Source organism: Magnolia sinica, chromosome 14, assembly GCF_029962835.1.
Source record: "Magnolia sinica isolate HGM2019 chromosome 14, MsV1, whole genome shotgun sequence".
Classification (NCBI taxonomy): Eukaryota; Viridiplantae; Streptophyta; class Magnoliopsida; order Magnoliales; family Magnoliaceae; genus Magnolia; species Magnolia sinica.
This window is the reverse complement of record NC_080586.1, coordinates 77,048,421-77,066,752: the sequence shown is the minus strand read 5'-3', so window position 1 is coordinate 77,066,752 and position 18,332 is coordinate 77,048,421. Positions and strand designations below refer to the sequence as shown.

Genomic DNA, 18,332 nt, shown 5'->3' with positions numbered 1-18,332 from the left:
TAATGGACCAGAAGAACTAGAGCGCAGATAGACCACCGACCCACTGGACATTCGATGGACGGTTGAGATGATGAGATCGGGAAATGCGGGCAAATCGACGGTGGAGGGCGAGCGGAGGATCCATCCATCTTAATCTCGTTAATCAGCCGATCATGAAACTAATCCATGCAAAATCCCATTTTTAGAAAATGGGATGGCATTTCTGTTATTTTCCTGAAAATCAGGGCTGAATATTCTTCAACAGAATATTCCACACACCCTGCGGCACGCCAAAGCTACCGAAAGGAAGCAGAGCTTACCGCTCCGGATATCTGTCTTACTCGCATGCACGTGCTAATGTGTCTTGCGTGTCAGAATCCAAGCCGTTCATCCGGTGAATTTCAATCTTTGCCGTTTAATGGAAAAAATCCATCCACTTCCGATCATCAGGTAGGTGCGTGTGTATCTTAAGACTACCGACGGTCAGAATCCGAGTACGGTCCATTTCTACACACGTTTAGCCCATCTGATGAACGGACCAACCACTTCCACGGAGGCACACCAGACGAACAGCTGGAATCCCACACGTTTACACGGGGCACGAGCGGCGTAAGTACAGTTCGGATAGTTACACTCGCGAGTAGCCATCTCATTTCCCGAAGAACCAAAGCCCCCGCCCAGACGTTTGCTGCGATGCGTCCCGAGATACGGTCACAGGAGATCTTAGCCGTTCGATCTGGTGTGCTATCCTTTTTAATTGATCCAAACCGTTTGTAGAATGAAATTCAGTGGATATTTTGTATCCAAAACCTGAAGCTCGCATATTAACCTTTGATCATTAAATTATTTTATATTTAGTGAGAGAATTATCTTAACCGTTGGTTTTTTGGCCATTCATAAGAATTATATTCTTCCAAAGATGAAATAATTTTCCAGTAAAACATCATCTATGAGTAGGGCCCATCAGATAAACGGTTTGGATGACTGAAAATCGCTATCGATTGGATGCTCGTAGTACGCGTTTACCGTACAACAATACGTCGACTATACGTAGAAAAACCTCCGATCGTGGATAAGGATGTCAGAAATTGCTCCTTCTCAAGCCGGCGTCGAAATGGATTTCGACGCTTTCTTTTGACGCCTGTCTGACACCTTTAATTCCACGTGTCGGATCTAGATAAACACTCGCTTTCTCTCTCTTTCTCAAACAGAAAAAATCAGTAGTGGAAGAAGAAGGAGGGAGAGAGAGAGAGAGAGAGAGGGTTTTGGAGGATTAGGGTTTTGAAATATCTCTGGATGATTTTGTAGATAGAGATTGGAGGGAGAGAGAGAGAGAGAGAGAGAGAGAGGGAGAGATGTATTTGAATCCGATGAGAAGATCTTTCAAGGATTCGCTGAAAGTTCTGGAAGCCGATATACAGCATGCGAATACACTGTAAGTGAAGTTCGATCGATGAAATTTCTGTTTTTTTTTTCCTCTCCTGTTTGAGTTCGATCTCTGCTCGGAAATAGCCTTTTTGGTTTGGATTTTATGAAGATTTGGGAGTTTTTGGTTGAATTTGATGCTTGCAGCTCAAAAATCATGTTTTTTGGGGTCGATTCTCCTCGGAAATGGTGCTTTTGTCTGGATTTTTGTATTTTTGTGGTTTTTGATTGAAATTTCTTTTTGGTATGATATTTTTATTCTTATTTTTGGAAATTTTTTTTTCGTGGAATTTTCTTTTTCTTTTTTCTCCTTTGTTTTGGAATAAATTTCCTTATCATTTTGGAAAATTTTGTCCGAATTTATGTTTTTTTAGGGTGTGTTTGGTTGCACCAAATTTCATGAGATTTTGCATCAAAATGGACTGATTAATCATAAACTATCATGATATTTGGTGTAACCAAACGCCCCGTCAAAATTAAAGTTTTTGGTATTTCGTGAGTTTCTACTTTTTGGCCCCTCCTTGGGAAAGGCGTTTTTGTTTTGAGTTTCATATTTCTTGAAGAGATTCTATACATTTTTTTCTTGCAATTTCTGGTTGAGAATCGTTCCTGATGGTTTGAAGGTTGCAATTTTTCCGGTGTTTCTGGTTGTGTGTTTTGCGTATGTTGAAATTTCGCATTTTCTTCATGTCCTCTGTGCTTGTGAATTTCATTTCCTGATTTTATTTCTTTTCTTTTTCCCCCTAACGTTCATGGGCGAAAGATCGTGTTCTTTTATACTGTTTATTAGTATATCTCTTTGTATCTTCCGGATTTCTCTTTGATTTTTTTTTCCCCTCTTTTTTAGCCAAAAGAAAAAGATAAGAAAAAGATATTTCTGGTTTAGTTCGTTCTATGGCCATTTCATGTGTTTTTTCTTTTGGGTATTTTGATCCTGGCAGGATTAGTTTTGTATTTGTAGATTTGTGAGAGAAATGCAGTGGAAGCTTCCTTATCCTGGTAGAGAGTGTAGTGTGTTAGCGATCCAGGGTAAAATCCCTAGTATCGTTACCTTTCAAAAATAATAGTAATAATAATAATGTTGCCAGAAACTCTAAAAGTGTAGCTGCAAAATACATCTTCAGTGGATTCCTATTTCAAGTGTGGCATCTCATAAGCACTGAATTCAGCATGAGGCTTTATGTTATCCAGGCTGCTGATGAATGCTTGATGATACGGAGGCACTAAGAAATTGTACATGAGGCATATATTAATTTAGATGAACTGACTAGGTTGTGCCGCCCACTGTCCCCAAGCCACAATCCCAAGGTCAGATGGATTGAACAATCCCAATGTCTGATTCATGGAAACTTGTTTTTCGTTATAGGACCGTTGGGTATTTTTCATTTTTAACTGTCCAATAAATGTCCACCAATCTGATAGTAAGATCATCAAATAAGCTTACATCTACACTGGGTACCATTTGGATGGTTTTATAATTAATTTGATTGCTTGTATGCTGTGCATGCGATGTCTAAGTGTGTGCCCATCATCCATCACACTCTGCTAGAGTATTAAAAATTTTCTTGTTCAGCATAATATTTTGCAAATCCTTGCACACTTGCCTAGTACTGAAAAAAAAGGGAAATGTGTAAGATTTAACGCTGTTACATCAATCTGTGGAGTCTTGTTTGGTAGATGTATCATTTGAGTGCCCAGATCACCAGAAAAAAAGAATGTGAATGGGACTTGTGTGAGTGCACTCGCAAGGCATTTGAAGCCACAGTTGCTAATGTAGCATTGTAGCATGATGTGCTGGATTCAAGTCGCTCATCAGATGCCCCACTGTGTGGATGACTGGGGACTAAAATTAGGTTGGTATTTTCAAATGGTGAACCATGTGCTCAATACTTTTTACTGTCCATTTTCTGTATGCCTGTCCACCACTTGGTGAGAACATCATCCTCATTTTGGACCAGGGCATCCACACTGCAGGGCCTGTCTGATGAGCGGCTTGGAGTTCACATGTTGGCATGTGTGGTTGCAAAGGCACTTGCACAGCCTTGTTAGAAGGGCTCAAAAACTGTTCTAGAACATGCAATGGGCAAGCCTCGCATGTTGCAGCTCTTCACCTGTTATTGTTAAAATAATGGAGATTACTAATCAGGTGGCTATTTCTGCATCTTTGCTTAAGAGGAAAACTTTGATACTAAGGTAAGAGTGCAATGGATGACATGCAGGCACTCAGAAATTATTTTGAACTGCATGTGTGGCATACAAATAATTCAAATTAAACTGTCCAAATCATGGGTCCCAGTTTAGATTTATCATGAGCAAAAAATTAAGATTGCCTGATCACGTGACTATTGGATTGGTGGACATTGATTGGACGGTTGAGAGAAGCATCCTATGGCTCTATTTCAACAAAGAAATGTCTACGAGTCAGAAGTTAGGATTGTTCAAGAACTCTGATTTTGGGGCTTTGACTTGTCAACAGTGGATTCCACCAGTGTTTCAAATAGCGCCCATAGCGTAGTGGTAGTGTACGCTACCTAGCGTAGCGTGGCCATAGCGCTACGTAGCGTCCCAAATAGCATGAATCCCATGTAGCGTACAGTGTCCCAAATAGCGTAAATCCCCCATAGCGTATGCTACAGGGGTCGTAGCGTATGCTACAGCTACATAGCGCATAGCGTCCGTAGCGTAAGCTGCAATGTATTTTTTTACTATTTTATTTTTTTATTTTTATTTTTTCACGTTTTCTTTGTTTCTAATGTTGAAGAATGTGACACTTATATTATACTTGATACTTTTAACCTGTGGGATTTTTATTTCTTTTCATAATTGTGACTTGTGGTTTCAATTAGACATTAATTAAAGTGGTTTGCTTAGAAAGTTGTTGATGTTATATTTATATGATTAGGCTTATATATGTGGATTGGCTTTTGATAAATGATAACTAATAACTTTTTTAAACATGCTTAGAACTGATAAAATGAATCATCTTTTAGGCATTTTTATATTTTTTTCCCTTTTTTTTCACTATTTATTATATTTGTTCTACTTTTAAATTAAAAAATAGAAGTATCGTGTACGTATTTACGCTACACGCTATAGAGGGCTGAGCGCTACGCATCACGCTACCGCTATTTAAAACACTGGGTTCCACAAATAGGTCGGTTTAGTTTGAGTTTAATGTTTGATGAGCGGCTTGGAGTTCACATGTTGGCATGTGTGGTTGCAAGGGCACTTGCACAGCCTTGTTAGAAGGGCTCAAAAACTGTTCTAGAGCATGCAATGGGCAAGCCTCGCATGTTGCAGCTCTTAACCTGTTATTGTTAAAATAATGGAGATTACTAAACAGCTGGCTATTTCTGCATCTTTGCTTAAGAGGAAAACTTTGATGCTAAGGTAAGAGTGCAATGGATGACATGCAGGCACTCAGAAATTATTTTGAACTGCATGTGTGGCATACAAATAATTAAAATTAAACTGTCCAAATCATGGGTCCCAGTTTAGATGTATCATGAGCAAAAAATTAAGATTGCCTGATCACGTGACTATTGGATTGGTGGACATTGATTGGACGGTTGAGAGGAGCATCCTATGGCTCTATTTCAACAAAGAATGTCTACGAGTCAGAAGTTAGGATTGTTCAAGAACTTTGATTTTAGGGCTTTGACTTATCAATAGTGGGTTCCACCGGTGTTTCAAATAGCGCCCGTAGCGTAGCGGTAGTGTACGCTATGTAGTGTAGTGTGGCCATAGCGCTATGTAGCGTCCCAAATAGCGTAAATCCCCTGTAGTGCACAGCGTCCCAAATGGCATAAATCCCCTATAGCGTATGCTACAGGGGTCGTAGCGTACGCTGCAGCTACGTAGCGCGTAGCGTCTGTAGCGTAAGCTACAATGTATTTTTTTACTATTTTTTTTATTATTTTTTATTTTTTCATGTTTTCTTTGTTTCTAATGTTGAGGAATGTGACACTTATATTATACTTGATACTTTTAACCTATGGGATTTTTATTTCTTTTCATAATTGTGACTTGTGGTTTCAATTAGACATTAATTAAAGTGGTTTGCTTAGAAAGTTGTTGATGTGATAATTATTTGATTAGGCTTATATATGTGGATTGGCTTTTGATAAATGATAACTAATAACTTTTTTAAACATGCTTAGAATTGATAAAATGAATCATCTTTTAGGCATTTTTATATTTTTTTTCCCTTTTTTTTCACTATTTATTATATTTGTCCTACTTTTAAATTAAAAAATAGAAGTATCGTGTACGTATTTACGCTACACGCTATAGAGGGCTGAGCGCTACGCATCATGCTACTGCTATTTAAAACACTGGGTTCCACAAATTGGTCGGTTTAGTTTGAGTTTAATGTTTGATGTGTATACAATTTGTGTGCCTGCTTATCAAGCGACATATGTTGCCGTAGTATCAGATAACCCCCCCTTGCTTATCATATGCATTTAGAGGGATAAATTAGATCATGTATACATGTCACATAGAATGGAATCCCCACATATTGGTTTGTAAAAGTTGATAAATGGTCTTATTGATATGTCGAGGAGATGATGGTTCATGTACTTAAAAAATATATATTATGTACATTTCAAAGAAAACGTGTTCTCTTTTTAACTTTGGATTCCGGAATGAATCCAATCTTATAAATAGTATTGACATAGTTAAATTATTATTATTATTATTATTTTGGAAGAGTATCTATGTAGTAATGCTATTCCTTTGATATATACTTAGTATATTATTTCCTTTTCTGGTACCATTCATTGCAGCGTGCTCTTTACCTGACAACGAAAAAAGAATAGCTGTGAACCATTTTGTGCATTTTGGTCAAATTCGTGCTAAAAATGATTTTATGGGTAACAGAATTTTGTTCAATAAAGCATTGAGAGTGCTAACATGTCAATTTTAGATCATATGGTTAGAATGATCATAGTCCGTATTTGAGAGTTTGCATGCTTATATTCATCTTCTTATCACCCTGAGCTTACTTTGCTGTTCTTGTTGGAACACCCATTTTTATTTCTAATTTTTCCAAGCTAGGCGTCTTTCTTATCATGTTGCATTCATGTAACCATGTCTAGCAGATTGTGGCTGAAAGGCAAATTGGTTCATTACTTACTATGAATTGTGTTGAAGTTCATTTAAGTTGATTTTCAAAGGTTTCCTTCTAGGAGTATTTAGTAGTGTCTGCAATGCAGCTCATGCAACCAATTGGCTAACCAGTGGATGTGCCTGGCTTACTTTGGAAACGATTTGCCTATATGGAGTGTATGAAGAGGAAGGATGGAAGTTGGCAGGTTCTAAGAGGAAAAAAGTGGCACAATCAGCTGGGAGAACCTGTATAAAGTAAAATAATATGATCATCAGGATCATCATAGCCATGTCCTTGCTATTTTACAAGCTAAAATAAAATATAGTTAATTTATGCGATTATAAATGTTAAACATGAGTGATTATAAATATCTGCAATTACAAAGCAAACATTTGCAATTATAAATATTAAACATTTACTTTTGAAAAAAAAAAATAAACATTTAGCTAATAACTATTTTGTTTATAGGAACATAGAGTAATTAGATTGAAAAATGACAAAGATTGAACTGGTAGATATTGATTGAGTGAAATTGGCTTTCCTGGGATCACGATTGAAACAGTTGGTGGTAGGGCAAGAGGACATTTCAAAGCTTGAGCAGGAGTCCCAAGGATTGACACCTGTGTTCGAAGGTTCCTAATGCGTGGATGTAAACATCTTGAATTAGAACCTATTGCTGGACTACGAGTATTGAGGTCAAACAAAGAAAGTGTGAGAATGGACCCTCCTAACAATAAAATATAGAGCTAAACATTAGAATAAATAAGCATAAAGCATTTTTTTTTTTTTTTAATGATGATGAAGCATAAAAAGCAAAATTTAAAACAAAGATGCTTAGTGTTTCTACTGTTATGAAGACTTCTCTAGGTCAGAACTTTGAAATCTAGTAAGCTACCCATGGTTTAAGAGGTCAAGGGTTACCTTGAGTTTTCATTAGTTGATAGCAGAATTCAGTTATGTTCTGTGGTTTCTTTTGAAATGCATTTTTGTCTTTTCACCTTTTTGCAAGATACTTTTTTTCTCAAGCCTTTCTTTGTAAATTCTTTTTAAATCTGTCTGAAATCTGAATCGTGAGTTACTTCTAGCCATTTTTAACGAAAACATGCTATTGGCTTCTACTGTATATGTTCTAATCTTGTAATGCAAGGTGTAGGGCATCAGATTTTCCAAGGGAATATGATGGTGCCTGCCTTCAGATGAGAATGTCATACAGTCCAGCTGCGCACCTGTTCCTTTTTCTTGTTCAATGGACCGATTGTCGCCTTGCTGGTTTCCTTGGACTTCTGAGAATTCTGATATATAAGGTTGAAATCCATGTTTTTTTTTGTTTTTTTATTTTTAATGTCGTCAAGTTATAGGCAGTCCTGCATGCTTCTTTATTCACGAGTCAAGTGTTTGCTTAACTCAGCCAACTCCGCATTGTAGGTTCACGTAGATGGCACAACAACCATGTCAGTCCATGAAAGGAAAGCTAGTATTGGAGAATTCTATGGTAAGTCATCGATCTTGGACTTAAGTCAATACCCTGATCTCAATCTTATGAAACTCTCAGTCAGCATTCCTTACTCTGTATGGACAGCTGTGATTTTTCCCTCATTGCTGCAACTTCAAAGCGGGATCACAGATATGGAAGATAAAAAACAAAAGGCAGTTTGCATGGAAAGGTATCGTAGAAGAGATGATGAAGAAAGGAGGCAATATTCGGAGGTGGATGTTGAAAGAGAAGAAGAATGTGGGATTTGCATGGAGATGAACAGTAAGATCGTGTTGCCCAATTGCAGCCATGCAATGTGCATGAAGTGCTATCGAGAATGGTACTCTCCTTTTGATCTCTTGATTATGAGCATTAAGCATGTGTGCTGCCTTCTTTTTATTTATTATTATTATTTTATTTTTTTTGAGCAAATGATTTAGGATTTAGCAATGCTTGCCAAATTATCCTAAACCAATAAAGATCATGTTACCCAAGTCTAGGTTCTTTCTTCTGTTTTATTGGTATTGTGTGGTTTTGAGTATTTTGACCAATAGTGGAATTGGCATAGTTAAATTTCAAGTTGTTCACATAGTGGGAGGGAAAATTGATGCAGTTGTTGTAGCATTCTATCAATTCAATTACATTATCACATGAAATCCTTGTTACGGTGGACACTGTATTTTTCAAATTATATCCCTATTAGAAAGACATTCTTTGGAGTTTGGGTACTAGGTGGCATGGCTATGGGGAAAAACATCTCTTCTTCTTCTTCTTGCATTTCTTGGTATTGTCTATATAACAACGTGTGTGCATGTATCCCTACTTTATAGATGGATGTATTCTACTTTGTAGTTGGATTTCTCTACATTCAATGCTTTAGCAACTATCCTATTTTGTGGATGCAGATGGATTTTTCTACATTATGGATGTTTTTCTACATTCAATGCCTTATCAACTATCCTACTTTGTAGAGATAGATGGATTTTTCTGCATGCAATGCTCTGCATGTATATATCGTTATAGATGGATTTTTCTGCATGCAATGCTCTGCATGTATATATCGTTATAGATGGATTTTTCTACATTGTCATACAACTGTATGAACAGCTCAACGTATAGGGTTTCCCATGGTCATCTTGTTTGCCACTTGTTCTGTGTTTGACATTGACAAATCAGTGTCTAAGTTACATAGATAGCAAAATGTTTAGTATTTTCGTACAACTCCTGGGTGTGCGCTCAATCGATGGTGGTTACAGTCTATAAATGTGAAACTGGGGGATCCATCTTCCTCTATGTGTGGAGGATGCCATTAATCAACAAGTGAAGCCTTACCAACAGGTTATAACTATATAACTTGGACATGGACACCCATGTTAGTGTCAAACATGGGACCTAAAAAAACCCAATATGTGAATGTGTCCACGGTCCCTTCAGATATTGAAAATGGGACTAATACATAAATAACTTTACCCAATTTACCTATCATCATCATCTAAGCCTTATCCCAATTGATTTGGGTTGGCTACAAGAATTCTATTCCACCATTCAACTCTGCCAAGGACCATATGTTTTAGATAAACCACAGGTTACTGAGTCTTTTCTTACTAGCTCCCTTCCACCCATGCCCTTTTGGGTCTTCCCCTTGCCCTTTCAAAGCCTTCCAACTTGAACCAACTCACTCCTAACCATTTCAGTTCTTGGTCTCCATCGCACATGGCCAAACTATCTAAATCTGCTTATCAATAAAATAAAATAAAAATACCCTCAGAACTTTATGAAAAGCATATGAATATTGCTAAACTTCAACAAAAAGATAAATTGAGGGCCTGTTTGGCTGACACTGCAAAACCTTTTCTTTTTTCTATTTTTTTTTTGCTTGATAGGCTTCTGTAGCTGTCATCGCAGCTCAACACACTGTTTAGAGTTCTGCAACAACTATGGTCTATATGAAGAATGGATGTGCCTAATTTTTACACTATGGCCTACTTGAAGAATGGATACGCCTAATTTTAAGGCCTGGGTGGTTATTACAATACAGTGCATCTGATGGACGGCTTAAATCCTGCATGTCTGATGAATTGGTACATCTGTGGTTTGAAGGTTAAATGACTCCATTCCTACCTCCGAAACTCTTATTTAGGGAAAATTGCTCATCTCTCTATTCAGATTGCCATATGTATAGCAATATTTCACCTTGAATGATAAAGGGCTACCACCCAAACAAGCCCCAAGGTTCTCTCGTTTTGAAATGGCACTCTCTGACATTGCATTTGTTTTTTTTTTAAAAAGAAAATAGAGTACCCTTTTTGCATTGGAGAATCACTGAAGAATTTTGAAACATCTTGTGAGCCTTGAAATTAGGCAGACATTATATGCTACAGGCTGCTAAATTCCTGGAAGAATAGCTTGGCTTTCCCATTGTGACATGGTTTTCTCTTATTGAAATAGCAGTGTGTCTGACATGGCATTCCTTTTAGAAAATGGAGCACTGATGTTGCATAGGATAATCATTGAAGAATTTTGAAACATCTCGCAGCGGGGGGCAATTTTTGGTAAGGATGGCTTTCCCATCGCATTTTTCCAAGTGTTTTGGAAGACAATTAAGAGGGACCTCTTGGATTTCATCATGGAATTTCATGCTAGAGTCTCTGAAGGTGTGGAACGGTAAGGGACTTTAGACCTATAAGCTTAAGGGGAAGTCTACACAAAATCCTCGCCAAAATACTTGCTACCCAAACGAGGAAAGTCTTAGGTAATGTAATTTCAAATGCACAAAGGGGCCTTCCTATTTGAAAGACAAATATTGGATGGACCCTAATAGCACATGAATGTATTGATTCAAGATATAGAGAAGGCAATCTGGGTATCTTATGCAAACTCGATTTTGGAGTAAGCGTATGACTGTGGATTGGGATTTTCTACCATACATGCTTCGGAGATTGGGGTTTGGGATGAAATGGAGGTAATGGATGTTGTCGTCGGAGATCTATTCAATTATGATCAATGAACCCCGAAAGGCTTTTTTTCATGGCTTTATGGGAATCCACCAAGGAGGCCTCTTATGTGAATTGAGATTTTCTACTATACATGCTTCAGAGTTGGGCTGAAATGGAGGCAATTGATATCGTCATGCATATCATTGGAGATCTATTCCATTATGATCAATGGGACAAAAGAAGGCTTTGTATCCAACAAGGGGACCTTTAGGGCACCCTTCTCCTCCTTGTTGTAGCTTAAGCATTAGGCAAGATGATTCTACATGCTAGGAAAGCAGACCTTATCCGTGGCTTCAAAGTGGGCGGACAGGGTTGTGAAATTTCCCCTTGCAAGACTATTAGATACTGCTCGATTGTAATAAACATATGTAATGGCCTATTACTCTCGGTGGTCCCTGACCCAGATAAAGGAGGGTTGCATTTGTTTTGCAGCCAGTGTCAAACTTATGCCAAAACTTTCATTATGAATCTGAACAATATGACCTTCTAAATGCATTGCCATTACTGGACAACACATTACCATGTTGTGTTACCGACTCATCCCAAGTTGCAAATGGAAGGGTCCTCGGATGTTTTGAAGCCGTTTCGGGTCTTAAAATCAACACACACAGGAGAGATGATTGGCGTATGAATGAAGAAGGGATTCAAGTTCTAGCCTATGTCTTCAGATGCAAAATCAGAAATTTACCTTTTACTTGTCTTTCTATACTGCTTTCTCATGGTAAACTGCCATGGCATAGCTTACTGACTCATCTCAAATAGCAAACATGAGAGGTTCCTGGGATGTTTTAAAGATGAGAGGGTCGTCAGATGTTTCAAAGCCGCTTCAGGACTTAAATTCAACACAGAAGAGTGAGATGACTGGAACCCGTTTGAATGAAGAATGATTGGATTCTAACTCTGGCCAATGTGTTCAGATGCAAATTCAGAAGGTTTTGCTCTTACTTATTTTGGTCTACTGCGTTCACTTGGCAAACTGGTGAAGCATATCTTTCATTGGGGGGGCCTCTTTACTCACACTGAAGCCACCTTTTCTAACATCCCTGTATAATATATGTCCTCTTTCAATTGCCCTTGAATGTTATTTGGCACAATGAGAAGCTGCAAAGAGGTCTTGTGGAATGGGATAAGCAAGAAAGGAAGCTCCATCTCTGCTAAGATGGAAAGAGGTTTCCACTCACAGCAAATTGGGAATGGGGTTTGAAAGATTTGCATTTAATGAACCGTGCATTACTAGGTAAATGGCTTTGGTGGTTTGGGATTGAGGATGATAGACTATGGACGCAGGTAATTATCAGCAAATATGGTGTTCAGGAGGTTGGGTGGTTCACCTTGTGTTTGTCAGTTTACAGAACTTTTTGAGCTTGAAGAAGATGACTGATGCCTGGATCTTCCGCTCCTCATGCCAGACCCAAGCTGGGGAACAGTAAGAGGAGAGGCAACTGAGGCCTAGTATGTGTATTATTGTAGCTGTAGGTTTTTTCTTAAACTCTTCCCATTGCTGTATTTGAAAAAAAAAAACAACTCGTCTCCACACATGCAAAGAAAAATGTAATACGTCTCTCACAATAGGTACTTGTGGCCCCTCACAACTGTGTATGCTACCACCTCCCTGTGGGCCCCACCAAGTGCTCTCTAACGGATGATCCAAACTGTCGATATCCTATGCCTAGACATGGCTTCTATGTGTGACCCACTTTGAAACAATGCTAACACTTTAACAGTGTTTACAACCTGCTAAAGCTGTTTTTCGTGTTTTTTGCTTTGTACAGATGCCCTGTTTATTCAGATGACTTGTATGATTGTTGACCCCCAATATACGTGGAGTAACTTGTGGTCTGAGTTTGTATGTGGCTCGATGATCTAGATTCTCAATCTGATGGGCCACACTTTGGATTGACAATGCGCTCAAGGACCTTCCTGACGAATAGTTCCAACCTGTTGGTCCGAAGACTGAACATAGAAGGTTAAGAAAAGATTCAGCAGTGATATGCACTTGACAGACTGAAGTCCAAAACATTTTAGAGATGTTCCATCGGCAGTGGACATATCATATGATGGGCCCCACTTGTACAAATTCAAGATGCAAGGATTCTACATATATCATTGGGGGTCACATAACTTCTCTTTTATGCAACCAGGATTGAAATTTGGAAATCCAATTGCATTTGTATATATTCTCATGGGTTTTGGTGTCTGCAGGCACTCAAGATCGCAGTCGTGCCCCTTCTGCCGCGACAGCCTCAAGAGGGTGAACTCAGGTGACCTCTGGATCTTCACCGACAGCAGAGAGATAGTTGACACAGCAACGCTGACAAGGGAGAACCTGAGGCGGCTCTTCATGTACATAGATAAGCTGCCTGATGTTATCCCCGATACTGTTTTCGACTCCTACGATTCCCACGTTAAATGAGCTCAGTCGATTTGTATAGCAGCCATCATGGACAGCGGACAATCAATCCGCCAATAATTCCTTTCTGTTCGGCCAACGATGGATGGCCAAATTGAGCTTCTTCGATTAATTTAGATTTCGAAGCGCTAATTTCTCGTTCTGAAGCCGTCTTTGGCTAATGAGTGCCAGAATCCATGGGACTAGGTATGTAAATTTGTATTTAGGATTATGTAAATGCGTTGTACATAATGAAAGGTTCTCTATGTAAGTTTGGGCTCCCCTTCTTTTCACCATCACCCCATATAAGCAGTTTTCAATTCATGAAGATGGCCCCTTTGGTTCAGTTATCCAGACCCTTGATCACTGCCCATGTTCCCCCCCCCTTCCCCTTCCAAAAAATAAAAAACACCCAAGTGACTGCAGAACTGCTATTCCTAACCATCTATTTTTGTAGGCCAAGAGCTGAAAGGGGAACTGATATCTGGCTATTCACTGTCCAAACACGGCGGCTGTTGGACGGTGTCCCTAAAACCTACTTGATAGGACAATCCTAACCTTTCAATATATGTTCCACAGCAAGGGTGAGTTGTATTCCGGGTTAATTCAACTGAAGATCTTCCATTTTGGGATATTTTGGGGCATGGCCCATAGGCCAAGGTATTTTGGGGAGAGTGGGTTGGGCCACAATTGCACATCTAACTCAAGCCGTTGGTATGCTCCTGACAGGTAGCAGACTGCTGTCATCATCCGTCAGGAGAAATTTGTGGCAAAACGCATTTTGTGTGGCATCCAAACACACACTAAGTCACTTGTTGCTTGGCTGCACATCTTTTGTTTTCTAAACACACCATCTAGAGTATATTATTTTATGCTGTGTATAAAATATGTATTATACATGTTTTATACTTGAGCAGCAGCTTGTAATATACACATTCATGATGTAACCTGTTTTTCCATTTTTTCCTTGGGATTTCCATCCCAAACTTTTAAATCCTCCATTTTAAATAGGCAGTTTTTTTTTTAAATAAAATATTATTGGTTACCATTTCAAACTTACATATAAAACCCTTTGCAATCTCCAACTTTCCCCATTAGAACAGTTTGTATATCAGAATGTGTCTGCTATTTTTATTTTTTTTAATATGAAAAGTGTTTTTATCTTTTGTTTTTTGACAAGTTCATTGTCTAAACTGAATTATAGAGATACTTTTGCCGTACTGTATTTTTTATTTTTTTATTTTTTGTATAACCATGGCCCATTTAAGATGGGAGACTGGATGACGCACACCAGTGAAATATTACGTGGGCCCACTGTGATGTTTATAAGATGGTTGTACCTGTTTGTAAGGTGTATACATTTTAGGATAACGGAAAATATCAAATATTAGGCTGAGCTGCAAAGGCCTCCATGAACTGTGTATATATATATATATATATATATATATATATATATATATATATATATATATATATATATATATATATATAGTGTGTGTGTGTGTGTGGCACATTTGCACACGTGTCATGGGTGTTGAATCTGAACGGTCCATAAGATGCGGAATCCCATGAAACCTCAGGCGGTGAATTTTCACTATGATCTAAGATTCTGGTAGGCCATAACAAAGAGAAATTCAAATCAAGGGAAGAAATTGTTTGCATTTTTCATGGCCCACCGAAGTTTTGGTTCAAAGTAAAAATTGGTGCCACGGGTTTTCACGAACTGGTTCGCTTATATATATATATATATATATATATATATATATATATATATATATATATATATATATATATCCACTGTGATGTTAGTTTTTTACAATTAAAAAATGGTGGTGAGGAGTCTCGAACACGAGATCTCCTGCTCTAATACCAATTTGATGTAGGACAATTAGCCACTTGCTCTAAAGCTCGAATTGTTAGAGTATGGCGAATTAATTCCTTTATCTCATAGCCCAGGCCTCACATCGCATGGGTTAGGACCTCGGCCGAACCCCCTTCATGGGCCCCAAGTTACATGAGCCACCCACCCTGAGTGTCCCCGCATCCCACAGGCTACCCTACTCAAGCCTGGTGTGAAATGCGCATCAATCACCCCCGGTTAAGAGTCTCGAACACGAGACCTCCTCCGTGAGCCGCACCCACTCCGAGTGTGCCCCTGCATCAAACAAGCGACTCCACTCGAGCCCGGTGTGAAAATAGAGTCATGCTCCCCTACGCACCTACGCATGTGCGCACCTTTGCACACGTGTTATGGGTGTCTAATCTGGACGGTCCATGTGATGCGGAATCCCATGAAACCTCACGTGGGAAATTTTCATCCTAATGTAAAATTCTGGTGGGCCATAGCAAAGAGAAACGCAAATCAAGGGAGGAAACTGTTTTAATTTTCATGGCCCATCAAAGTTCTAGATCAAAGTAAAACTTGGTTCTGGGAGGGTTTCACGAAGTGCTGCTTCACATGAACGGTTCAGATTTTGGATCCACCTCACGTATGATGGGTTCTCAAAAAAGTTTTGGATCCACCTCACGTATGATGGGTTCTCAAAAAAGTTCGTATGTAACAGGTACGAACTAGTTCGCAGGTGAGCGTTTCCGTGTGTGTGTGTGTGTGTATATATCCAATACATTGTACCCTGTTACCCATTTGATTCCCCTGTCAAGTGGACCATGTCCCAGAATGCTGCTCAATAGGACAATCTCAATCTTCCAATCTGTGGCTAAAAAAAGAAAAAAGAAAAAAAGGCACAAGATTGTGTGGGACTTGGTAGACTTTTACCTGGTGTGTACTAAAGGCTGATAGGTTTTGTGGATCCAATCCCTAGATTGTAATACCAACGTTGCAGGTTGGCCTCAAGGATATGGCCCTTTATAAATGTATGAGTATTGCAAGTCTAAGCTAGGTTGGGTTTGAGATGGTTGGTGTTCCAAAGTTCATCGAACGTGTCAAAACTCCTCTCTCTCTTCTTTCTTTTTTTTTGGTCTATCATACCCCTATAGCTATATGGAGTAGATAAAAGAGTAGGAAGGCCATTATTCGCTCGTCTATTCCCTTACTAAAAGGGCAATGTTTGGTTACCCACCAAATAAGTTACTTCTTATGTTCCAAAGTCAAAATATCTTACTCTCTTCGCTTGACCTTGTTTTTGTTAGTTTGGTTACCACCATCACTTTGTACAAGTTACTTTATATGCTAAAGGCTACTTAAAATAAGTTATTTTAAAAGAAAACCACTCTTATCTCCTCTCATGGTCAATATCAAAGGAGGCCCCACACGATGGACTGTCTACATTGAAGATGGGGCCTACAGGATGGATGGTCCATATCAAATGTGGGCTCCACATGATGGATGATCCCATATTAATGTGGGCCCATATAATGTATGGTCCACATCAAAGATCAGCCCATAATGATAAATAGCCCCATCCAAAGCCGGCTGGTATGATGAACCACCTACTTTAAAGGTGGGCTTCACATTGAGGTGGCCCCACATGATGGACACGCAACATCAAAGGTCATCCCCCTACTGATGAATGACCCACATCATGAGCAGCTACGCTAGCTCTTAGTACGGCTTTACTCCAATCCTGCCTCCTGACAATGAAATATACTCGTTGTCCTTGGTACCTGCATTGAAGCTGAGGCCTACATCTAAGGTGGTCTCAACATGATGGGCAATTAATAATGGTGGGCCCTACATGGACAGTCCACGTCAAAGGTTGGCCCTAATGATGTGTGGCCCATATCCAAGGTTGGCTCCGAATGATGGACATTGGAGGTGAGACCTACATGATGACTACCCACATCTAAGGTGGGCTCCACATGATGGGCAGAGGATATTGAAGGTGGCTCTCACATGATGGATGACTAATATAAAAATGGGGCCCTGCATAATGAACAACCAACATTAAATGTCATATCCTAATGATTAATGGCCCACATCCAAGGTGGGCCCCACATGCGGACAGCCCAAATCAAAGGTGGGGCCCATACAGTGAACGTTATGGAAGGTGGATGTGAGAGGGACAAAACATATTGATAAATACTTACGATGTTGGAAGCCAAAAATGCTTTTAACCGAGAAATTTTGTTATTTACTAAACATACTTATCTGCTAAATAAGTAGAAACCAAGATAGGCTCTTTATGGCATAAGCAACTTATGATCCAGGCACCCCCTACATGAATGAACGAGATATATAATCACCCTAATACGCCCTTTTTTAAGTACTAGTGAATATCGCTAGAATAATCTCACTTAATTGCAAAATGATCTGAACTCTGTTGTAGTACTAAAGGCGTGTATGAGTTTTGAAACCGTTAACTATGGGGGCAAGCCGCTTCCATCTTAAAAGAGAAAAAAAACAAGGGAGCTCGAACAAAGGATAATTGTCATGCATTGAAGTTTCACAGTGCCCCACCACGATGTTTGAGTGTCATCAAAACCATCCATCAGATGATCCACCAGATCCCATATTCGGTTTGATTTATAACTCAGTTGCTCCACAAGGAACAATGGGATGTACATTGGGGAGAGGAACGCACACAATTAAAACCTCCAGATGGATTGTGGGGTCCATTGCATCATGTATATTTTATCCAACCTATTAATCATGTGAGACAAATGAGGATGAAGGCATATAAAGGAACTGAAGCCATCTCAAATTTAGGTGGGCCAAAAGACCTATGTGTGGGTGTGTGTTTGTTTGAAGTGTGATTTGTACATCGACCCTGTGGTGCATCCTACTTGTGTTTCCTAAGGCAGGATACTCAAAATACACATCACACGGATACAATGAGAAGGCTCAGTAGATTAATTGTCTGATGCAGGACAATTAACCACTCGCTCTAAAAGCTCGAACTATTAGAGTATGACAAATTAATCTCTTTATCTCATAGCCCAGGCTCTACATCGCATGGGTTAGGACCTCGGCCGAACCCCCTTCGTGGGCCTCAAATCACA

The 18,332-nt window shown here is 39.2% G+C and overlaps 1 protein-coding gene across 1 annotated transcript; it reads left to right on the top strand.

Moving 5' to 3' along the window:
- The first annotated feature begins 1,193 nt into the window (after nucleotides 1–1,193).
- Nucleotides 1,194–13,644, top strand: LOC131226282 (E3 ubiquitin-protein ligase AIRP2-like). Its single transcript, XM_058222088.1, has 5 exons — nucleotides 1,194–1,414; nucleotides 7,668–7,818; nucleotides 7,940–8,006; nucleotides 8,094–8,328; nucleotides 13,187–13,644. Exons 1-5 carry the CDS (start codon nucleotides 1,335–1,337, stop codon nucleotides 13,395–13,397), a joined length of 744 nt encoding a protein of 247 aa, XP_058078071.1. The 5' UTR covers nucleotides 1,194–1,334; the 3' UTR covers nucleotides 13,398–13,644.
- The last annotated feature ends 4,688 nt before the right edge of the window (nucleotides 13,645–18,332 follow it).